At 45.0% G+C, this 24787-nt stretch overlaps 1 protein-coding gene and 2 non-coding genes across 3 annotated transcripts; all 3 read right to left on the reverse strand.

Moving 5' to 3' along the window:
• Positions 1–1338: 1338 nt before the first annotated feature.
• LOC135515610 (nucleosome assembly protein 1-like 1) lies at positions 1339–24277 on the reverse strand. Its single transcript, XM_064939232.1, is given in 15 exon segments — positions 1339–3083; positions 5173–5223; positions 5919–5951; positions 6066–6097; positions 6100–6187; positions 6430–6595; positions 7171–7310; positions 7430–7501; positions 8017–8145; positions 11034–11114; positions 11834–11975; positions 14795–14897; positions 16364–16452; positions 19185–19223; positions 24171–24277. Coding segments are annotated over 14 exon segments (1182 nt in total). The 5' UTR covers positions 19202–19223; positions 24171–24277; the 3' UTR covers positions 1339–3044.
• Positions 6969–7098, reverse strand: LOC135516620 (small nucleolar RNA SNORA14). Its single transcript, XR_010451966.1, has one exon. It is a non-coding gene; the product is annotated as a small nucleolar RNA SNORA14 (small nucleolar RNA).
• On the reverse strand, positions 14299–14435 carry LOC135516608 (small nucleolar RNA SNORA57). Its single transcript, XR_010451955.1, has one exon. It is a non-coding gene; the product is annotated as a small nucleolar RNA SNORA57 (small nucleolar RNA).
• Positions 24278–24787: the final 510 nt, after the last annotated feature.

Here is a 24787-nt window from a genome sequence, read left to right on the forward strand (position 1 = left end):
ACAATCTGAAGAACGCTTGGCTCTCACCTCTCTACGAGAAAACAATCTGAAGAACACATGGCTCTCACCTCTCTACGAGAAAACAATCTGAAGAACGCTTGGCCCTCACCTCTCCACGAGAAAACAATCTGAAGAACGCTTGGCTCTCACCTCTCTACGAGAATACAGTAAATGGGCACTTCCGTTGAGCTCTGTCATCTGGCCCTTCATTTCAGTGGTGAGACCGTAGATACTGTGTATGTATATGTATATGTGCTGAACAAAAATATAAACACAATCTAGTGTTGGTCCCATGTTTCATGAGCTGAAATAAAATAACCCAGAAATGTTCCATACTCACAAAAAGCTGATTTCTCTCAAATGTTGTGAACAAATTTGTTTACATCCCTGCTAATGAACATTTCTCCTTTGCCAAGAAAATAAAAATGGTAGCATATCAAGAAGCTGATTAAACGGCATGATCAGCACCTTGTGCTGGGGCAATAAAAGGCCCCCAAATGTGCAGTTCTGTCACACAGCCACAGATGCCTCAAGTTGAGGGAGCGTGCAATTGTCATGCTGACTGCATGAATGTCCAACAGAGCTGTTGCCAGAGGACTGAATGTCCATTTCTCTACCATAAGCCGCCTCCGTCGGTTTACAGAATTTGGCAGTACGTCCAACTGGCCTCACAGACGTTGTGTAACCACATCAGCCCAGGACCTGCACATCCGGCTTCTTCACCTGCGGGATCGTCTGAGGGAAAGGGGTGCTGAGGAGTATTTATGTCTAATAAATCCCCTTTGTGGGGAAAACGCATTCGGATTGTCTCACCAGTGGGTGGTCCAATCCCCCCCCCCCCCATGGCTGCATCGTTGCCCAGTCATGTGAGATCCATAGATTAGGGCCTAATGACTATTTCAATTTACTGATTTCCTATGAACTCAGTAAAATTGTTGCTTTCATATTTCTGTTCAATATACAGAGTATATGAAACATTAACACCTGCTCTTTCCATGATAGGCTGACCAGATAAAAGCTATGATCCCTTATTGATGTCACTTAAATCAGTGTAGATTAAGGAGAGGACACGGGTAAAAAGATTTAAGCCTTGAGACATTGTGTGAAGCCTTTCAGCAGGCTATGGTAGTAGGTGCACTAGTTTGACTGCAACGCTGCTGGGTTCTTCACAGTTTCCAGTGTGTACCAACGGTCGACTTTTAATAGAGAACTACTGTAGTCTGTACATATGACAAATGAACTGGTCACCTCAATGAGCTGCACAAATGTTATAGAGCTCAGTGTTTAAATATCAAGCAGCTCATGTTGACACTGCAGAGACAAGGAACAAACGCAAAACACGTTTAACCAATTTATTCATGAATATACATACAGTTATTGAGTACATTTAGTATTTGTAGCATAGCATTTAGCTTTGACAACAGCTGCTCAAGGAGTCACAGACAGAATCCAGTCGTCCCTAGAACAGTCCAGACGTAATCTCCTACTCCCTAGAGCTCCACTAGCGGCAGCAGCGAGGGCACCACCACCCAACATACACCGACATGACTGTTTCCACTAAAGGAAAAGGGTGGGTGGGCTTAAGCTACTTCCTTTTATTTCCATTCCCTGACTAAGTATTGCTCTTACATGCTTCAGTGTGACCTGCTGGGTGGGGTTGGCTACAGAGGGCGGTCAGACAGGACTTCTACCAGAACTCATTGCCACCTTTCCTTCACAGTGATAAATTAGCCGTATGCTCAGGGACCAGACAGGCACGAGCTTAACCTCGAGAGTTACAAGGCTCAAAAGCCACAACCACACGCCAACACAAGCCTGAATTTGGTCGTTTTCTTCCTCGGAAGGGAACCCGTTGCGAACCTATTGCTATCAGAGTACACAAGTCAAGTGGGATTCCCAAATTAAAGAGTAATGCACTTGGGAGAATCATGTATTACAGGGAAATGTTTCATGGCGCAGGAGAAAGCCCATAGGGCATCGTCAGGGCAATGTATGACACGGCCACTTCCAAAGTACTGCTCACTTCGATTTGCACAAGGGCTACTGGACCGACAGCCAACCAGAGGACACCACTGATACATGACTAAGTAGTACAAAGTGCTATAGAAAAAGACAAGTAAACTGTAGGCCTAACAAGAGCCTAAAGCAGATTGGGCATGGGGTGGCCCCTGCTGGCGAAACCTTGGAACTGTCCCTCGTCAAATCATCTGGAATGTTAAGGAGTGACTGGACAAGACCAAGCTGCGTGTTGGAGGAAAAACACTCCCCTAACGCAAATTAAAATTCAGAAAGAGCACTAAGTATTTAATAGAAACCAATAAGTTGCAGACTCGGCTCATTAAATTTAGCAGCTAACACATGGTTCTGTTTCTTTAACAAATCAGACCATGTAGTCGAGGTAATATTCATCCCAAGAGAGCATTCAAACGTCCAATGCCTGTCAGTCTGCAAACTGGAATGTTTAGATTGACAACTGATTCAGCCCACAAGTGGCCAATAACCACTTTCCCTGCTCTAAATGGCATGCTTGAGTGGCCAAATATGCACAGTGATTCAAAGTTTTTCATTAGCCATGACTAAATGCAGTGTTTTGCTCTGACCGTGCTCGAGGCCCACTAATACAACGACAAAGAATTCCAACTCACAACCTGAACTGACCGGTAACTTTGGTAGCGCGAGGGAAAAGGAATAGGTTAGCTTTCTCATCACCTGCCTCAATGCAGACTAACCACAGCTGTTGTCCAAGAGCAATACAACAAAAACTTCACAAGAACCCAAACTAGTTTAGCAGTGAGAGAAACAAGATCATGCTTTCAGGGAGTTTGTGGCATTCTAACTATTTGTACAGGGGGGGGTGGGGGTCTAGTAAAATACTATGCATATCGAGCCACTGCTCACATTATATTAGGAGGTTTTTGTAACAAAAATCTTGAAACCCTTTATTTTTTATTTCTACCAAGAAAAATACAAAACATTATAAGGCGTAAGTAAGTGTTTTATTTGAGAAGCTGTTACAGTGCAGTTGATCCTCAAAGCCACAGCCTTCACTGCTGCTTGCACTCGGCTGGGGGATTTGCGTCCTTCTGCAAGAGACCAAAAGAGAGGACGTTAGAGCTGAACTGAGAACTGAACATACACACACACCAGGTTTATGCTTCAGACATTTTTCTATGTCCATTTGAGACAAACATTGACAGGGTATAGGGCAATGCCATCCTGGCACTTAGGCTAGAGATTCCTGAACAGGGACCCAATAACAATCCATACTAGTATGTTCTTAAAGTATGCCACTGGAAATAAAAGGCAATGTGCTTGGCACCCATACCACCCAAATTCAGGTCCAAGACACCAATGGAGATGGGAGTGTATATTCAAAATTTAAATGACATTTTAAAATGTATAATAACTACTTTGAGAGCCTTCACTACTGCTGCATAGAACCTCCATAGTGTAAATGCACTAACCCATAGTGTTCATAACAGTGATGGGAGGGGGGTTGCACCACTGATGTCCTACAGACGCCTTTCTTTCACAGGGGAGGGAAAACTAATCAAGTCTATTGGCAGCAATGCAGGGAGAGGGCCATAAACAGACCTACAGGGGTCAACAGCTCTCCAGGTCAGAGGGGTGAAGCTGAACTTCAACTGTAGTCAAACTTTCACTTAGTCGTGCATCGATGTCAGTGGGAGACCAAGTGAAAATACAACTGAAGTGGAAGTTTGGATTCACCCCACGCAAACAATTCAGGCATGTCCAATGGGAGAAAGACAATTAACAAGCATCCTTCCAGATGTAGACTACAGTCTCTGGAGTACAAAAGTGAAGAATGAGAGAATGAACAGAGCGATGGCTTAAGACTCAAAAACATAAAAATCCACAAAACAGGTGTGGCAAACAATCTATTCTTCTCCAAACAAATGTAAATATTGTGTTTCACAAAATATTTTGTACAAAGACAAATAGGGTCAAATTGGAGGAAAGTTTAACTAGCTTCAACATACAGAAGAGAACTCAAACGCATCACCCACTACAGTTAAAGGGAAAAAGAAAAAAGCCACTATGTTAGTTGTAAGTGCAGGTGGAAGGGGGGGGTGCAAGGAGATTGAGGAATGGTGTCAAAATGAAAAGGTGCAGGAGGGAGGCGGGGTGCGGTAAGCTGACAATTCACAAGCTGTACCTACCAGGAGAGGGTTATTTTCTACAGACATCACTTAAACCTAGTGAGGAAAAATTTAAAGAGTATAGCTGACAAAAGGTGCCAAGTGATTGGAGATGAACATTAATGAATTAAAGGCAAAAAATAGGCAGAATACAGAATTCAAGAGGCTTTATACAGCAAAGAGAAGGAGTACTGTTCCCATTCACCCAAACAAAATCAAATGAAGCTTTGGCATGCAGAGCTATGACACTAAAAGTCAAAACCTGAATAGATTTAATATCCGATTTCAATTTCCATGCAGTCTCAGTTTAGCAAGGATGTAGACAGCAAGTAGAAACATGCTTTCAAGGCATTCCATTGAAAAGAAAATGTGGACAAAACATTCCCCATGACCAGACGCTCACAAAAGGGTATTTGATTAGGTTCTTGAAGTGATATTTTGAGACCATTTAGAAATACCACTTTTTACTATCACTCATTCTAGAAGTTTCCAGGACACAGAATGAGACGAGTCCTGGACTAACACCTCGATCACACCGATAGAGTCATTGAGCAAAATGTTATGCAGCATCATTTTGATCTGCAACAAAAGTTCAACATTCACCTTCTGCTACCAGTTCTGTCAATCTAACATAAATTCCATAAATCCAACGCCAAAAGAAAGCAGTGCTGCAAGGCCAATGCAGCGTGCCACTGGAAATAAAATGTACTTTGGTGTACCAAAACACAAATGTAGACTGCTTTATAGTCCAGGACAAGGCTTAATGTGTGCCTGGAAATCCAGCCCTTACACTAGAGGCAAGGGGACAGGGAAACGGTTCCGAAGGCTGTGTGTTCTGAGGCGACGTGGGATGCAGTAGTATATAGACAGAAAAATCCATCATGGCGGCTGGTGTTCATGATGCATTTGGAGTAGCGGTACACATTCTGTTCTGTATGTTGAAATCTGATACTTCTGACCATTGGTCTCACATTAGGTCAAGACAACATCAACAGTAAGCTCTCCCACCCACCTTGGGGTCATAGTCAGGGTCATTCTCCTCCTCTCCCTCCTCCTCACCCTCCTAGGAGAACACAAGAGGAAACTTAAACACTGAGACAGACAAACTAGCTAAGGTCCATAACAGGAGTGGGTTAGTGAGGACCATGGCTAAGGTCCATAACAGGAGTGGGTTAGTGAGGACCATGGCTAAGGTCCATAACAGGAGTGGGTTAGTGGGACCATGGCTAAGGTCCATAACAGGAGGACCATGGCTAAGGTCCATAACAGGAGTGGGTTAGTGAGGACCATGGCTAAGGTCCATAACAGGAGTCCCATGGCTAAGGTCCATAACAGGAGTGGGTTAGTCCATAACAGAGGACCATGGCTAAGGTCCATAACAGGAGTGGGTTAGTGAGGACCATGGCTAAGGTCCATAACAGGAGTGGGTTAGTGAGGACCATGGCTAAGGTCCATAACAGAAGTGGGTTAAGGACCATGGCTAAGGTCCATAACAGGAGTGGGTTAGTGAGGACCATGGCTAAGGTCCATAACAGGAGTGGGTTAGTGAGGACCATGGCTAAGGTCCATAACAGGAGTGGGTTAGTGAGGGCTAAGGTCCATAACAGGCCATGGCTAGGTCCATAACAGGAGTGGGTTAGTGAGGACCATGGCTAAGGTCCATAACAGGAGTGGGTTAGTGAGGACCATGGCTAAGGTCCATAACAGGAGTGGGTTAGTGAGGACCAGGTGAAGAGACCTAGCTATCTAAGGCCTTACCTCGTCATCAGCCTCCTCTCCCTCCTCATCGTACTGCAACAAGAGGGGACACCAGTGTTAGGGGAACACATGTGAAGGCCAGTGGCTTGGTTCAGAGGTCTAGGACAGGGATGAGGCCATTACACACAGGCTGTGGTGGGTACTCACATCATCATCGTCATCCTCGATGGCCTCCCCGTGAAGTACAGCACAGCCCTGGGGACGATACGCTCGCGGATGAAGTGGCCGATCTCAAAGTCAGCGGCGAGGACAGCCTCAGAGTCCTCGTCCTAGAGGGGCAAGAGTCACCGGCACGCCAGTCAGAGCTATGAGACTCACCATTCGGCCACACCAACTTTAATCGAAAGACCACACTGCACCAGTGGTTGAGTTGGAACACAGCCACAATGTTCTGCTTGAGTTCCAGCAAAATGATATCGTATAAAGAGAAATACTGAGTTAAGGCAAAAAATAATATCTGACTTCACCTCCACTTCAAGCACTGCACTAAACTACAGGAAGCATTACTTACCAGATCTCCACTTTCAGGGACATCAGGCGGGGTGAAGAAGTTGAAGAAAGAGTCGTTGGGGACTGTCTTGGTGACCGTCCTGACTGTGCCACGCCCCTTGTGCTTCTGCTTCTTCTTGATAGTCTTCAGGGTGATGTTCTTGCCCTTCGTCCAGTCGATCGTACAACTGCGGGCGAGAGCGGTGGACACCAGGGTTACCAGGTGACCAGACGCAGGACTAAACACGCCAACCAATGACTAGAGTGTAGATGTTGCTTTGAGCCCTAAAGGTTAAGATAAGCCAAAGGTTTTAATAGAACCCCGTCAACATGCTGCATTGTTAGAAAGGACCACTTCTTTTGACAAACGGGTCATTCCTCACCCATGTCTTGGTGTTAAAATAGAAGGTAGTCTGTTGTAACTGACCAAACAAGCAGACAACAGAAGGGTGTATAAACCTGAGTATCTTATTTTAATTTAAAAGGAGAGAATTTTTAATAAACTCCATCTGACATGACCCTTACACCCCTCATGAAACAAACAACGTTAGTGCCTGCAATGACTGTCCCAGAGCTGAAATAACCAAGAGACACGGACAAGACTCTCAGCTTTGGATCTCTAGTTTGATCTAGCATCCTTCCTTGTCCCAGAGGCTACGATGAGCAACTAGGGGGTTTACTAAGGATGCGCCGTAGGATTAAGAATCCTAATTGAATAGGATCTCTATGGGACAACAAGGAGCAGTTTGACGGAGCGTCTTACCCTGTGCAGCCCATGATCTCAGGCCCGTCGAAGGAGAAGGGGTCGTTCTCATCAGGCTCAGACCTCATCTTGTAGGTTTTTGTCAACAAAGTGTTTGTGAAGAACTCATTGGGCTCAAAGTTGAATTCTAAAGAAAAGCTCTGGAGAGAGAAAAATAGCAAGAAAGAGTTTAATATTGGGAACACCCAAGATTCATTGGCTTTCAATAGATTGATAGAACGGTAGAGAACTGCATCAGCAGAGCAGTGCACAGACCTACCATGGGCTGGCCAGGGTCCGAGAATTTGACTTTGATATCTTGTAAGTGCTTGAGGATGGGTTCATCATGTTCCTGTAAAACATGAACAGCAGCTTGAACATTGGTCTGGTATCTAGACAGAAACACCTTACCGTTGTACTGCTCTTTCTAGCACCAACACCAACTTCTCTTTTCTTACGAGCACCGATTTAGCCGACAGCCGTTTCATTGAGGAACGTTTAACTTCCAATACCTGTGATGTGGTCTCACCTACCTCAAATAGACTAAGTCGCTCTGATAAGAGTGGCAATTAAAATCAGTGTTTCCCAACTTCAGCCCCCCCCCAAAACAGCATCTTCTTGCTGTAGTCCAGGACAAAGTCACCTGCTTCAACTCATTCAGGGCTTGTCCAGGACTATAATGTATATGTGCTGTATGTATACACCATCTATTTTTAGGGGTGAAATTGCCTCATCAAGCCTGTAGGTGGTGATGAAGCCTCATCTTTAGGGAGCAGCAGCTGTCTGCTGACCTACTTTCCTCTACTGCTCTCTAGTCTCTTTTCCTGCTGACAGTCCTCCACTCCCTCCAACACTCTGCCCGCCTACCTGCAGCATGTCGCTAAGCAGGTCGACGTTCTTGAAAACCGTTAGCCAGAACTCGGGAACGCCTTTGGGGTCCTCCTTCTCCTCATCCTTCTTCTCCTCTTCCACCTTGGCCTTCTCCTTCATCTCCTCCTGGAAGAAACAGGCAGGAGGAAGATACAAAGGGATTTAATGCACCATTTCACAGATGCCTATAAAAAGAAAAGATACATGAGTCCCTGGTTAAAACCTCTAAAAAGTCTATATATAATGCACATCTAGCACATCCACCATTACTGGAACCAAAACAGTCAGAACCCAATAAGTCAATCATGGGTACACCCTCCTGGTCCTGTTATCATGACCAGACAGGTAGAGGTCCCCCGGTTAGATTAATAAGACCTGCTGAGGCACCAGACAGTAGAGGTCCCCAGGTTAGATTAATAAGACCTGCTGAGGCACCAGACAGTAGAGGTCCCCAGGTTAGATTAATAAGACCTGCTGAGGCACCAGACAGTAGAGGTCCCCAGGTTAGATTAATAAGACCTGCTGAGGCACCAGACAGTAGAGGTCCCCAGGTTAGATAAGACCCGCTGAGGCACCAGACAGTAGAGGTCCCCAGGTTAGATTGATAAGACCTGCTGAGGCACCAGACAGTAGAGGTCCCCAGGTTAGATTAATAAGACCTGCTGAGGCACCAGACAGTAGAGGTCCCCAGGTTAGATTAATAAGACCTGCTGAGGCACCAGACAGTAGAGGTCCCCAGGTTAGATTAATAAGACCTGCTGAGGCACCAGACAGTAGAGGTCCCCAGGTTAGATTAATAAGACCCGCTGAGGCACCAGACAGTAGAGGTCCCCAGGTTAGATTAATAAGACCAGCTGAGGCACCAGACAGTAGAGGTCCCCAGGTTAGATTAATAAGACCCGCTGAGGCACCAGACAGTAGAGGTCCCCAGGTTAGATTAATAAGACCTGCTGAGGCACCAGACAGTAGAGGTCCCCAGGTTAGATTAATAAGACCTGCTGAGGCACCAGACAGTAGAGGTCCCCAGGTTAGATTAATAAGACCCACTGAGGCACCAGACAGTAGAGGTCCCCAGGTTAGATTAATAAGACCTGCTGAGGCACCAGACAGTAGAGGTCCCCAGGTTAGATTAATAAGACCTGCTGAGGCACCAGACAGTAGAGGTCCCCAGGTTAGATTAATAAGACCTGCTGAGGCACCAGACAGTAGAGGTCCCCAGGTTAGCACCAGACAGTAGAGGTCCCCAGGTTAGATTAATAAGACCTGCTGAGGCACCAGACAGTAGAGGTCCCCAGGTTAGATTAATAAGACCTGCTGAGGCACCAGACAGTAGAGGTCCCCAGGTTAGATTAATAAGACCAGCTGAGGCACCAGACAGTAGAGGTCCCCAGGTTAGATTAATAAGACCCGCTGAGGCACCAGACAGTAGAAGTCCCCAGGTTAGATTAATAAGACCCGCTGAGGCACCAGACAGTAGAGGTCCCCAGGTTAGATTAATAAGACCCGCTGAGGCACCAGACAGTAGACGTCCCCAGGTTAGATTGTAAGACCCCTGAGGCACCAGACAGTAGAGGTCCCCAGGTTAGATTGATAAGACCTGCTGAGGCACCAGACAGTAGAGGTCCCCAGGTTAGATTAATAAGACCCGCTGAGGCACCAGACAGTAGAGGTCCCCAGGTTAGATTAATAAGACCCGCTGAGGCACCAGACAGTAGACGTCCCCAGGTTAGATTGATAAGACCCGCTGAGGTACCAGACAGTAGAGGTCCCCAGGTTAGATAAGACCAGCTGAGGCACCAGATAGGTAGAAGTCCCCAGGTTAGATAAGACCCGCTGAGGCACCAGACAGTAGAGGTCCCCAGGTTAGCTTAATAAGACCCGCTGAGGCACCAGACAGTAGAGGTCCCCAGGTTAGCTTAATAAGACCTGCTGAGGCACCAGACAGTAGAAGTCCCCAGGTTAGATTAATAAGACCTAGGCACCAGACAGGTAGAAGTCCCCAGGTTAGCCCGCTGAGGCACCAGACAGTAGAGGTCCCCAGGTTAGATAAGACCCGCTGAACCAGACAGTAGAAGTCCCCACCTGCTGAGGCACCAGACAGTAGAGGTCCCCAGGTTAGATTGATAAGACCTGCTGAGGCACCAGACAGTAGAGGTCCCCAGGTTAGATTGATAAGACCTGCTGAGGCACCAGACAGTAGAGGTCCCCAGGTTAGATTGATAAGACCTGCTGAGGCACCAGACAGTAGAGGTCCCCAGGTTAGCTTAATAAGACCCGCTGAGGCACCAGACAGTAGAGGTCCCCAGGTTAGCACCAGACAGTAGAGGTCCCCAGGTTAGATTGATAAGACCCGCTGAGGCACCAGACAGTAGAGGTCCCCAGGTTAGCACCAGACAGTAGAGGTCCCCAGGTTAGATTGATAAGACCTGCTGAGGCACCAGACAGTAGAGGTCCCCAGGTTAGATTAATAAGACCTGCTGAGGCACCAGACAGGTAGAGGTCCCCAGGTTAGATTAATAAGACCTGCTGAGGAACCAGACAGGTAGAGGTCCCCAGGTTAGATTAATAAGACCTGCTGAGGCACCAGACAGTAGAGGTCCCCAGGTTAGATTAATAAGACCTGCTGAGGCACCAGACAGTAGAGGTCCCCAGGTTAGATTAATAAGACCAGCTGAGGCACCAGACAGTAGAGGTCCCCAGGTTAGATTAATAAGACCCGCTGAGGCACCAGACAGTATAGGTCCCCAGGTTAGATTAATAAGACCTGCTGAGGCACCAGACAGTAGAGGTCCCCAGGTTAGCTTAATAAGACCCGCTGAGGCACCAGACAGTAGAGGTCCCCAGGTTAGCTTAATAAGACCCGCTGAGGCACCAGACAGTATAGGTCCCCAGGTTAGATTAATAAGACCAGCTGAGGCACCAGACAGTATAGGTCCCCAGGTTAGCACCACAGTAGAAGTCCCCAGGTTAGATAAGACATGCAGGCATGGAGTCACCTGTACCTGCTTACTTACTGTCAACTCTTCCTCCTCATCAGCCTTCCACTCACACTCCTCCTCTGTGGGCTCATAGGCTGCTTTAACTATGTCACTTCGCTGGAGGGAGAGAGGGGGAGGAAAACAGTCAGTCCCTGTAAAGCCAACAGCCAGGAGGCCAGAGCAAAACATTTAACAAAAAGCCCAGAACAGTCATGTGTTTAAAACAAGATAATGGACTAGGGGCTGAGGTGCCAAGCCAGCGCATTATTTACGCAAGACAGCAGTTTGGTCATGCCGTCTGCATGTGTGAGCATCCCAGCTTGACCCCACCCCATTTTCTCAGCTCCATCTGCATCCCTTGGCTGCAGCTCTTTAGTCAGAGGATTCTGCTAAATCCCAGTCCGCTCCAAAGAGGGGACGGGGTAAAAGCTACAGTCTGTCAGCATTGGATAGGCAGCAGCAGGAACTACACATGGGCAGAGGAGTGACTGATCAACACTAGATTGAGAATACTGGGGTGTATTCATTAATAAGAACAATTTGGTGGGTTTTTACATTTGTACTATTTCACAAGTGAATTAATATGCATGTGTGAATTGGAAATTATGTTCTTTGGAAACCCCGCCCACGGAGTCCGGTCACAGCAAATAACGTTTTGGGACGAAACATGGAGGGACCTACCTTGATTTGGCCAAAAAGAAGTGGCTCGTTTTACTAAGGTGTGCACCAATGAAAACAACCCATGCACAAAGTGCCCAGTCAAATGCAGCATAGTTATAAGGTACAATGAATGGGAGATCATATTGATACAAGGAACATAACAGGGGTGTTCCTACCTTGTCGAAGAGGGGTTGGTAGAGAGCGGCGTACTTTCTCTCCAGTTCATGGACCTCTTCGTAGAACTTGGCCTCAATGTGGGCACATTTCACTTGTAGGTTCTTTAGGGCGTTGACCCGTCTCTTCACTACCTTTGGTAAGCTGGACACGGGGAGAGAAAAACGTCACAATCCCACACTGTGAAAAGAGTACATCTTGACTGTCCAAAGATGGTGGTGTATATAACAGGATACTGGAGCCTCAAGCTCTGACAACGGGAATAAACATCAGCGAATGACAAACACTTACGCATGCAGACCTATGCATACGGATGCTTTTATGCAGAGCAACACAGTGCCGGGAAGAATGACTGCAGGACCTAGTGCCCTCCGCTAGGAATTCAACCATAAGACCAGGAAGTAGAGGACTACTTCCACTGACATTGGAAAAACTAACAACGTTTTACGTAATGGCCTGGTCACCTCAGCCCTGGCGTTACACAACCACAGCCAAGCCCCTCTGGCACAGCACCCCACTGAGGGGACGCTAGGAGATCTGAAGTACTGGCATCCACTGACAGGAAAAAAAAAAAACATTAAAGGACCAGATCCACAATAACTAAACAAAAAAATGCAGAAGTGCGCACTCATCACAGCCACACACTCCAATTGTGAGGAGGGCACAATTAATCTGTTGAGGCCAGAAAAACCACAGCCACTTCCATTAATCAAGATGGCAGAATATCCTGCGCTGCAATGCTTTAGTACGACATTGGGCCAAGAATCCTATGCCAAGAGCCGTTTAAAAACGGCATGTTTCTACACAGATTTTAGGGTGTCCACCCACTCTTTCCTGAGTGGGTGAAAACATGCTTTGGTGGTGATAAGATGTCCCTTATGTTATAAAATACATTGTACCAAGACAAAATATTCTTCATGTTCTGAATCCTTGTGTGGGGTCTTTCTATAACATATCATTATGTTCAGAAAGTCAGGTGTGGAAAGCGTTCCACAGGGATGCTGACCCATATTGACGCCAAGTTGGTTGGATGTCTTTCAGGTAGTGGACCATCACCGATACACAAATGGTGTGAAAAACCCAGAAGCGTTGCAGTTCTTGACAAACCGGTGCACCTGGCAACTACCATACCCCGTTAAAACGCACTTAAATCTTTTGCCTTGCCCATTTAGCCTCTGAATGGCACACATACCCTGTCTCCATTGGATTCAACAAGTGTCACCTTGTCAGGCTGTCATGGAAAGTGCATGTGTTCTTAATGTTTTGTACTCAGAGCTCTGTTGACACTTCAGTGATGTAGATCATGTTTTTCCCTTCTAAAAAGAGGAACTTCAAATAAGAGTCTACTGAAATACTACATGTCATGTCTCAACATCGATCTTACCTCCATTGTTTTATGTCCTGTGGATTTGAGAAGATGGCAGTTCAATGGGAGGGTGAGCCTGTTAGGGACTCATGTAGCCTTAATTCTTACACAGCTGATTTTACCCTTGGGCATCCATTGATTTAGTCACCTTAACTCTGGCCACCCTAAAAACTAAAATAACTTGAACGGGTTATGATAGACAAGGTTAAGACCACAATTAACATGTTACCCATTGGTCAAAAAGTGTGTTTTTGATTGGACAACCTACAGATTTGTTTCATCATATGAAGCGAGTGGAATGGTGGAAGGAGGGAGCCATAATACCATCTGCATTGGGTCAGATCAGGGGTATGTATCAAGCGTCTGAGTAAGTGCTGATTTAGGATCAGTTTGGCCTTTTAGATAAGGAATAAGAATACATGGACAGGGAGAACTGATCCTAGATCAGCAACGCTACTCCGAGAATGATACATAGGGCATCGGTTCACATTTTAGGATGCTGGTTTTTGAGACTGATGCAGAGACCACTTTTAAAAACACATTTCACTGCAACACCAAATCAAGAGGTGCACAACTGGGTCCAGAAAGCCTAGTGCCTAGGCATCATGTCTGTGTGCCATAGCTCTTTCGTGAAGTCATTGGCCAAGGAGTCAACTCCAACTCACCATGGCCAAATCATTTGCATAGTAAAGGACAACCCAGCACAGAGCAGACCTAGAGGACTACAGTTATGGGACATTGCTTTAAAGGGGAATGCAGCAGCTTCTCATCACTGTAGCAGTGGCCTTCTTTGAATACTGTAACTAGGCAACCTTCCTTGAGGAAATCCCTGAATGAAAAGCATTACCTCACATACCCAATCACGCACAGATAAGTGATTACCCCAAGGATGAGAGAACTAGAGGATGAACCTTTAATGCATCATTTTGTCAACCTATACTATAAATAGTCGCTGAAGTGTTGGTCAGTCGACCTTAAATCAGAGCAACGGAGTGTGCAGAAACGTTCAGTTTTCCCTCCAGCACCTTCAAAAATAGGTTTTGGGTGTAGGTTAGATTCAGCCTAAACTACCAGTACTCATTTTCCACAGACATGCCAGAGGGATGTACCAGCGAATTGAGGAGAGAACCAGAGGACAAGGTACATTCTGGCACCGAAGACATAGCACTGGCCTTGTTACCCCTCCATAACATACATACACAGGTACAGGGAGAAAGCATGCATGCCAAGAATGGAAGTTCTGAAAGTATAATATATAAATAACAAGACCACTACCTCAGTGAGAAGAACTTCAGTTGGAGCCTGAACATCTAAAGCAGGGCTGGATAACTAGGCTAGTCCCCCAGAGCTGCAGAGTGGGACAGAGTCAGGCTATGGCCAGTCACAGGAACACCGAAGAAATCGTAGATGCATTCAGCCACTGTCCGTCACCTCAAATCAACTTTCTCGGACGAGTACATACTGGACCCAAAACAGAGTGGGGTTTTCTGATGGACAATCTGTTGTCCATCCAACTGAGAACACCCATTGAAAAAGGACTGTCTCCATCCAGAATCTATATGGCTGAAGCCTGCGTCTCCTGGTTTGGGGTTCTCACCTCTCCATGTATCCTGACGGCGAGCCCACCAGGCCGTCCAGCCTCTCCTGCAACGCGGCCAGAATCTGTGGGTTCTGCATCATCTGCACGGTGAGCTGACGAGCTGAGGGGAGACGGACAAAGCCAGGCACTACCATCAGACACAGACAACCATTCACAGCATCAGACACATACGAACAGATACATTGACGGAAGAAGAAAGGGAGTTCTGCATAAGAAATTCTAGGGGGGGCAACTCAAAGTATTTTCAGGTCAACTCAGGACAGACAAAATTACAATAAATAAATCTAAATCAAATAGAGGGCTGGGTTGTTGGTCAACAGGTTGATCTGACAGTATTGAACAGGTGGAAGAATGCTACTGCCAAAACGCTGCCACCCGTCAAGCCTCTTCAGATTGGTGCAGACGAATTAAAGGACACAAGGAAAGGAAGTCACTTCACACTATTGACACAGAGCTCTGTTTCCTCCACAGAACATCTGACAAACTAGGATGCAATGATCCTAGAGAGCAACCAGGGAGACCTCAAAGGGTATACTGTTTCTACCAACCCCGAACCAGTTCCAAAATAATGACATTTCTGAGAAAGACACGGATAAAAATGTGCTTAGTGATCAACAGTCAGTTGGTCCGAGTGTCCGAGCCTCTGCTTGAAGACTAGGGTTCGACTCGAACCCATAGAGGGAGCATTATAATCAAAGTATTCCCTTCCACCGAACAGGAGTAAACTTATTCCTAAAGCTGTTAGAGACATTTCCAAAGCGGAGAACAAACGCTTTGCCCATGGGACAAGGCAGAGGGCCGCTGCATAATTTACAGTCAGCAGGTATACTCCCCCTGCCTTGATTTACCTACACCACGCTTCAACTCCTTACGCCTTGGATTTGAGGGCCCTGCTGTGACTGTCCCAAAAATACCCCCCCCCCCCCATTTCCCTAAAGTGCTTTACTGTTGAGCAGGGTCTATAGTCAAATGTAGTGCACTATAGAGGGAATAGGGTGCCGTTAAGGACGAAATGGCCAACTCCTCAGCTGAGTGACAACTCAAAGTGCTGCGGCGGAGCGGGGACAGGGATGAGTGGGAAGGCAAAATGTTCTGAATCTGTTCTAGACAAGGGACGTTTCTACTGATGACGAAAGTCATTACAAAAATCGGCCGATAGTTAGGATATTTGTTAGGCTCTGGCCGCATGAAAGCCTCTGTCAAGTGTGTGAGATCATTGTGACATATCACTGTGGTGGGAGACGATAAGCATTGCTGGGCTATAAATACCTGGGGCAGAGAGACATCTAATTCAGTCTACAAAGGACTGCCAGTTAAACCTCTATAAACAAAGCATGATTCTTAATTTGTGGACAGGTAAAAACATTCAGATTTCAAACCTAGACAATGTGGGCACAGAGGATTTTAATTCAACTGTCAACCTAACATTAACGACTGACCAGCAAGCAGAGGTTCATGACACTCATGTCAAACTGATTCAGATTTTGAAGTCAAATCCACGGTGGGCACAGACATTAACGTTTAACAATCCCAGTCGCTTCCTCGGCGGGTAGTGCTGAGCCTTACCTTTGCTGTTGACGTCCTCTCCAGTCTCCTCCTCTTCCACATCCTCCACGTCCTCCAAATCTGCCGGGTCCAGCTCAGCCTGGTCCTTACTGCACACAGAAAGAATGTCAAAACAGACACCTGGAGCTTATTCAGGAATGGACTTTTAAAAAGCAATGTACTGTTTAGATGGTATGTGATTATATCGATTGTGTAGAATAGGGAAACTCAACTCTAATAATTACTTCGATACAAAAGGAGGGGTGTGTCAGACAATACATAGAGGCCTCCACACAGTACCTCTGACAGACGAGGAGGCAATGTTCCCAGAGAGTGAACAGGGACACAGCACAAAGGGTATACTGCTCCCCCGCCTCACTGAAGTTTAATCTAACACTGGATTTAAACACCGTTCATACTGATCAATGAACCAGGTTCCGAACCAGTGCAAAAAGAACTACATTTCTATCTGAATAAGCCCCTGATCAACATAATGTCAAACATGTGGCGTCAGGCTACAATGCTAGCATCCGCCCTGCAGTTAGTCATGGGGTAAAATAGGGTGATGCTACCCCTAGACACTGATCTTGGGTCAGTTTTGCATTTCTCCCCCCACTAGTGGTTAACTTCATTGTGATAGGGGGCAGTATTTTCACGTCCGGGTGAAAAGCATGCCCAAAGTAAACTGCATGTTCTCAGGCCCAGAAGCTAGGACATAAAATTATCTTAATCTACCAATTGTAAGTTTTAGAAAACTCTTAATTTATGTCTGTGTCGATAACAGAACTTATTTGGCAGGCGAAACCCAAAGGACAAACCACCAGGGAAAAATTTGGGTCACTGTTTTCAATTGGTTTTCTATAGGAAACTATATTTATGAGGAACTGGTTGCAGTTTCTATGGCTTCCACTAGATGTCAACAGTCTATAGAAATTGGTTGATGTTTTTCTTCTGAGAAATGAAGTAGGGCTGTTCATTGTGAGTGTCAAGCCAAGTGGACTCGTGTGACAACCGTGAACTGGAGCTCACCCCACATTGTTTTTATCCGCTATTGAACACACTATATTCTGTCTTAAATGTGATCAATTATTTACGTTTTTGGATATCAAAGGTTGGATTAGGAAAGTTGTTTGAAATGTTTGGACCAAGATTACAGGTAATTTATTAGATCATGTGTAGTCATGTTGGGCGAGCTGGAACCTGTGTACTTCTGAATCAAATGCACATTTTGGGGATACAAAGAAGGACATTATCAAACAAAAAGGACCATTTGTGATGTTTCTGGGGCATTTTGGAGTGCCAACAGAAGATCTTCAAAGGTAAGGCATGAATTATATCGTTATTTCTGACTTGTCGCACCTGCCTGAAATGTTTTTCATGTGTTGGTATGCGGGGCGCTGTCCTCGGATAATCGAATGGTTTACTTTCGCCGTAAAGCCTTTTTGTAAAAATCCGACATGGTGGCTGGATTAACAACAAGTTAAGCTTTATTTTGACGTATTGCACTTGTGATTTTATGAAAGTTAAATATTTATAGTAATTTAATATGAATTTGGCGCTCTGCAATTTCACCGGATGTTGTCGTGGTGGGACAATCCGAAAGAAGCTAAGGTTAAGATTGGGTGAGGGGAAGTTGATGCTAGACCTGTACATAGGGAAACTTCACCCAGAGACTCCTGCAGTCAGTCAGGACTGTATATAATAAGGCAGATGAAGGGATAAACAGTTGACTGTCTGCCTGTTCCCTGTGGCTGGACCAAAGTCAAGGCCCATTACTCAAACTCAGGGAGGTGTTTTGAGTGGCTGGAGGGAGCCGGCGTAACCCAAGCCCAGCCATGGCATCCCAAGCAGCCCAGGCTGAGTAAACATCCACATCGAGCCACAGCCCAGCGAGGAAACGTCTCCGCAGTCAGATCGACAGCTGGCCATCCTCCTCTGCATCAGATACCAGGGGAAGAGGACTGACTCAGCTCTGCGGACGTATGGACCAAGGATCTCAGAGTAAGAGTGCTGATCTAGGATCAGGACCCCCCATGTTATTAATATTAACTGTGCTCTAAAATGTAAACACTACTCAGACGCTTGATATTTACACCCACCAGTGTCTAATATTTGACGGCTACTAGAAGCCAAATTGATAATGACATTCCTAAACTGTATGTGCATTGGACTCATGTCATGATTTCACCCAACACTCATGTGCCATTATCCAAATAGTTTTTGGTACATGGATGTCTTGGGTGAACAAATCAGACTGCTTGGCTGCAGACATAATGGGAAATCACCAAAATCCAAACATTTATTTAAATGGGTTGGGAATCAACTAAATTAATTGAAAATTAATTTGCAGAAGTTTATCACAAGACATGAACAGAACGCATCTGAACTTTCTTAAAGGCAATGAGAATTTCCCTTCTCAGTATGTGCGGTTGACGCATCTACCACTTTGTAGCTGTTAGCAATGATGATTATTAAAAGTACTCTAGTATACAGGGAAAGGCTTCCCCAAGAATATTCTAAATTACATGCTAATCACAAAGTAGCATATGCTGACCTGGCAGAACTATATTATTATTGCCACCAATCCAGTGGGTACTTGTTTTGCGAACTACCATTGTGTGTGTGACAAACAAACACAGCTAATCAGCCTTTCGGCTAGACGAACATTGGACTTAAAGGCTAACACCAAGATATGTAAAGAAATCAATCTGAATTGATAAGGCCCTAGGTAACGATGCAGAGGTGGGATTGTTTTAGTATAGGACACTTGTGCAATAAGTGTCTTTCCTTGCTGCACAGAACTCAGGCTGCACAGCCAATCAAACGGAGAGGATGCACTTACTTGTCCATGTCTGCCATCTTAGCCAAGTCTCGAGTGATGCTGCTGGAGGGAAGGGAAGAGAGTTAGACAATGTATGATACATGCTACTTTTGACACAATTGTTAATTCACAGCAGGAAATAAATATGTTCAATAAACAAAAGGGCTTCTTGGAATAGATTATTTATTGAAATAGGCCCTAATGACTTATTTACAAGACTAGCATTACATCGTCTTGTTTGATGGAAGGTTTACAACAGGCAAATATCATACCCTTAAATTCAATACAGTTGAGGACATCTGTCCCAGTGTGTAGCAAACTGACATTAGGAGCTTGTAAACTAGAGCACCCACAGGAGGGCTGAACATCTGATTCCAAGCACTCTGCTTGCTTAGAGCAAAATGGCCACCAACCGTAATCCTACCCCAGTTTCTCCTCCCACTCCCAGATGAAAACAAAAAAGGGCTGCTTTTGGCTCCCTGTCATGTTGGTTCGTGAAATGTGCATGAAAGAACTCCCAAGCGCCCAGCTCACTGACAGCCCCGTTAGCTGTGCTGAGGCATTAAGTAACATAAGCCTTAGTTAAATCGCCCTACATATCTTAACCTCTTGCCCATCTCATTTGGTTTGGGCAGAGATAATCTGTGCTCCGCAGTGTGCCATGGGTTGGGGCTTTGGATGCCGGTGACACTGGGGCTGCCATCTGATAACAGCACCAAAGCAAGGCCCTGTTTTGACGTGTGTGTACCCCCCCCCCCCCCCCTATAAACCTCCTGGCATGGAGGAGAGAGCAGAGGCCGCAGCTAGTAGTCCAACAGGACTTCCACACAGGACCAGTGACCCTTAACACAATTGAAGAGGTACACAGCTGGACCCACTCAGACTTGCACTTTGACCATACAGGCTGTTATAGAAGCCATCACATGAAGTTTGACAATTAAAAGCCATTAGTCACATCAGGCATTGAATTAGGCTCCAGACCCCCCCCCGGGGGAGAATGTTTACCACAGGGTTAGTACACATGGAGAAACACAAGAGCCAGATCAGCTTTACCTCACACCAGTGTGATGCAACCACAGCAGTGACCGAACCTCCAAAGACATAAGGCATTAGGTGATGATTTGCTTGAGGGTTCTCCTTACCACTGTGGTATTAGGTTGACGGTGGTCTTCAACTTAAAAAAAGTGGTTAGTTAAATAGGAAGTGGCTGGTATCCCCAAAATGTGGTGAACTCGACAAATTACAAAATTATACCACATCTTAATAGCTGCCAGGTAGACATAATTTCTGGATCCATGGAATGAGTGAAAACAAATTCAAACAATATTCTATTGGGCAAGCTCTGTCTCCAGCAGAGATTTGCATGCAGCTCAATCAAAGCCTCTCAATTGAAAGATACTTGAGAGAAAAATGTCCCCTCCAATGTTTACTAGATAACCTTCTCTGTACTTAGAGAGTGAAGTATGGGGAAATCACATGTTATCGTGCCAAATTTGCTGTTGTGCGATAAATCAGTATAGAAGGCTTACTGGCTTGGTTGGGAGAAAAATGCAACAAAATTAATAAGTGTCAGGGAAACTTAGCAACAGTTTAACAGTGCTGACGTAGACCTGGCCTGCAATGTCTGAAATGCACAACTGTCTCCATCTTCCAGCAGCTCCTCTTCTCTCCCTCACCTTCCTAATGGCCTGTGCCCATTGGTTAAGAAGCGCACAGGCTGCCCACCACTCACCTGCGCAGTTTAAATAGGCCAACTGAAAAGCTGTCCAAAAATCAAATGTTAAGCAGCTGAAAGGGAGATTACCGGGCAGAGGGACCAAAAAAAGAGGATAATTCCAGGCCAAAACTTTGGTCATTGAAATTCCAAAACGGCACACTGCACTACCGTAATTATATTTTTGAAAATGTGAACCAACACCGTTTGGATCGACCTGTAAAACACCATGAGATTCACATGACGACGTCTGGCCAGCGAACAGATCAAACAGTCCCCTCCAATAGCCAATGCGAGAGCTCTTAATAGCCATAAAAAGCTCGAGAAAAGCAACAGCACCACTCAAATACAGACACAATGACTGCATTTCAGTCTGACATTGATAAAGTGGATTTCCTTTGATGAAATAGATTTAGGACGATCCAAACTGCATCAAACAGTCAACGAGGCATCCCTTTAATGCTTTAGGCATGTTGATACATCGACGTGTAAAGAACGAACCACTGTCAGAGGGGACTAGAATCATAACTCAAGATACTGTTGGGGAATAGTGAACTACATGTATACTGAACAAAAACGAAACAATTAACGATTTTGTTACAGTTCATAAGGAAATCAGTCAATTGAAATACATTATTAGGCCCTAATCTATGGATTTCACATGATTGGGCAGGGGTGCAGCCATGTGTGGGCTTATGCCCACCCACTGGTGAGCCAAGCCCAGACAATCAGATTGAGTTTGTCCCCCACTAAAAGGATTTGTTACAGACAGAATTACTCCGTTTCATCAGCTGCCCAGGTCTCATCCAATCCTGAAGGTGAAGAAGCCAGATGTGGAGGTCCTGGACTGGCCTGGTTACACATGGTCTGCTGTTTTGAGGCTGGGTGGACATACTTCCAAATTCTTTAAAAATGACCATGAGGTGGCTTAAGGTAGAGAAATTAACATTCAATTCTGGCAACAGCTCTGGTGGACATTCCTGCAGCATGCCAATTGCACACCCCCTCAACTTCAGACATCTATAGCATTGTGTTGTGTGACAAAACTGCACATTTTAGTGGCATTTTATTGTCCCCAGCATTTAATCAGCTTCTTGACAAGACACCTGTCAGGTGGATGGATTATCTAGGCTACCTGGGGCAGCAGGTGGCCAAAGCGTTGGGCCAGTAACCGAAAGGTTGCAAGAGCAAATCCCTGAGCTGACAAGGTAAAGACAACTGGTGGTTCTGCCCCTGAACAAGACAGTTAACCCACTGTTCCTAGGCAGTCATTGTAAATAAGAATGTGTTATTAACTGTCTAGCATAGCTAAATAGATAAAAATATAGGCAAAGGAGAAATGCTTACTAACAGGGATGTAAACAAATCAGTGTATTTGAGTGAAATAAGCTTCGTGTGTATGGACAATTTCTGGGATATTCTTATTTCAGCTCATTAAACATGGGACCTAAACTGTACAGGTGTATATATATATATATATATATATTTTTTTTTTGTTCAACTAGTAACTTAGCATTTTGAAGTAAACTTCAAATGTTAAGTAATTGATAGCATGGGCAACTATTTTAAGAGTAGCTTCCAACACTGTCAGCGAGTTTTGTTTCCCAACAGTTCCAGGAATACCTTTCAATCAATTGATTACCTAAACTCTACATGCCAGTTTCACAAAGGGGTCATTAGTACTCAAATTGATGGGGTCATATAAATGCCATGTGTTAATGAGTAGCAGATGACTGCCTCCAAACACAAAATGACAAAAGACAAAACATCTGAGACGTTCAAACAGCAATACCGGAACAGCCATCATCCACAGCACGATAATAAACGGTTCAATTAAAAAATAAATAATAATTCTGACTTATACCATTAGGGCCTTTTTCTCGCAAACAAAAAATGTAATGTCGCTTTAGCAGGAGTCATCAGGACCAATATCCATTCTACAAGTTGCGACAATAGTTGGTTCATCCTCATTTCTTAACAAAAGTTAACCATACAAATCACAGCCAGGTAGGATGTTGAAGTCAAAAATAGCTTTTGCCTATAGCTAGATTGTATCTTAAACTGTGGCTAGAATGTCTAACGAATCATTTCTAGTTATGTTGCATTGATAAGCATTGGGGAGAAACAAAGGCAGCTTTAGATGTGTTGAAACATTGTTATTGTATGAGTGTAATTCAATGCATTTCACTAAAAGTGAAAATAGCAGATCTTCAGTGACTGATATCCCCCAATGGTAGTTACACATACATCCCTTCAACGAGCCTTTCAAACCCAGCGACCACGTGTTGCATGCTCAAGGCAAGCTATGAGCAAATGGCTCTCACCCACAAAGAAAGCCGGCCAGCTAGCTAGCTGTAAAGCAGCATATGCATTTAACTAACATACCACTGAAACGTACAAATTAAACAATTCCGTGGAATCTAGCTAGATAAATACCACATGCACTATAATGGATACATTTGCGGTAACGTTAGCTAACTGGTTGTGCATGTTTTCAGCTAGCTAACTACTTCGCCAGCAAGTCAATTAACGTTAGCTAGTTACAGCTACCTAGCTAATGTTAGTTTGGCATACGCACTTTTATTGGGCAAGTACTCAAGTGACAGTCCATATTTGATTGGCAACGTGACCTGCTGGGCAAATATTGGAACCCTCATAATATTACAGACCAAAATAAGAGAACCGTTAGCTAGCTATGTGGCTATCGAAATTAGCCAGCCAACTACAAACATGTCAAAAGTCAGGTGAAAAGACGGAGACATACGTCCCATTTTAGTGTGTAGCCTGCTAGTTAGCGATATAGCTCGAACAGTGATCAGACACAAAAACTTGTACCCACCACATCTCCGTCCCATCACTTAACTACCCTCCATAAGGCTAGTCAATAAATAAGGTCAAGTCTAAATTAAAAAAGACACGACATCCGATAAAACCAATAACTGAATGATGCAAATTCTGATGATTTGTCACTAACGTTATGGCGTTTGTATTTCCAATACAACATCTCGAAAGGGCGGAAAATTAGCCATTTTCGTCATCGTGCATGTAACGTTAGCGAGCTAGCGCATCATGGTGGAGCCTCTCGTCTCTCAATGGCTGCTACTAGCCATCCGACTTAGTTAGCTGACAAGCTAACGTCCTATTCTTCCCGACTACATCCACACAAATATTTAGTTCAAGACGATAAGAACAACCCCACATTCTTACCCATCTAAGAGTACAATATATATATATGCGCCACTTTGTTGTATTGCTAAAGACCAAGCTAAGGTGATTTCAAGTCATTCTCTTACCTTTAGCTGGCGGCTTGACTAGGTGGATCTACGCAGTGAAGCGGTCCCAAAGCAAAAGACTCCGCTCTTATGGCGGTAAAAAGAGAGAACGATCCCGCCGCTTGCGCTCATATACATCTTGCGTCATCACGTAAACCAGGGTAACGTTAAGTCTATGGGAGGGGCCGGTCAATAATATTTGATGAAGTGTTCTGTCACCATCGTCATCAGATATGTCTAGTCATTCCACTCTAAAACAATTTCTTCTGCAAGATGCATATTTGCATCATATCTTATGTCACCATGCCAACCAGACCATAGCAACGTGCAAATTCCCTGGGTCCCAGACAGTATGGTCCAAATCGAACTGTGATTGTCTTGGGGGATTAAAGCAAACCATGACATGTATTCACCTAGACTTGTCTTGAATGCTGGTACCATGAGTTGATATGAATCAGAAAGAGCCTTTGGTCATAGAATTGATCCTCAAAAGGCTTCATTTTGATCACCGGTTAAGCCAGGCCCAAAGGCTACCTGTTTAACCGATGTGAGCGTTCTCCTGCCCAGAGGCCCAGGCTTTTGTGATACTGTCAATTAGAAGCTTATTTCTGCAGCACATGCTCCACGGTTCGAGTCCC

Source organism: Oncorhynchus masou, chromosome 27 (assembly GCF_036934945.1).
Source record: "Oncorhynchus masou masou isolate Uvic2021 chromosome 27, UVic_Omas_1.1, whole genome shotgun sequence".
Classification (NCBI taxonomy): domain Eukaryota; kingdom Metazoa; phylum Chordata; class Actinopteri; order Salmoniformes; family Salmonidae; genus Oncorhynchus; species Oncorhynchus masou.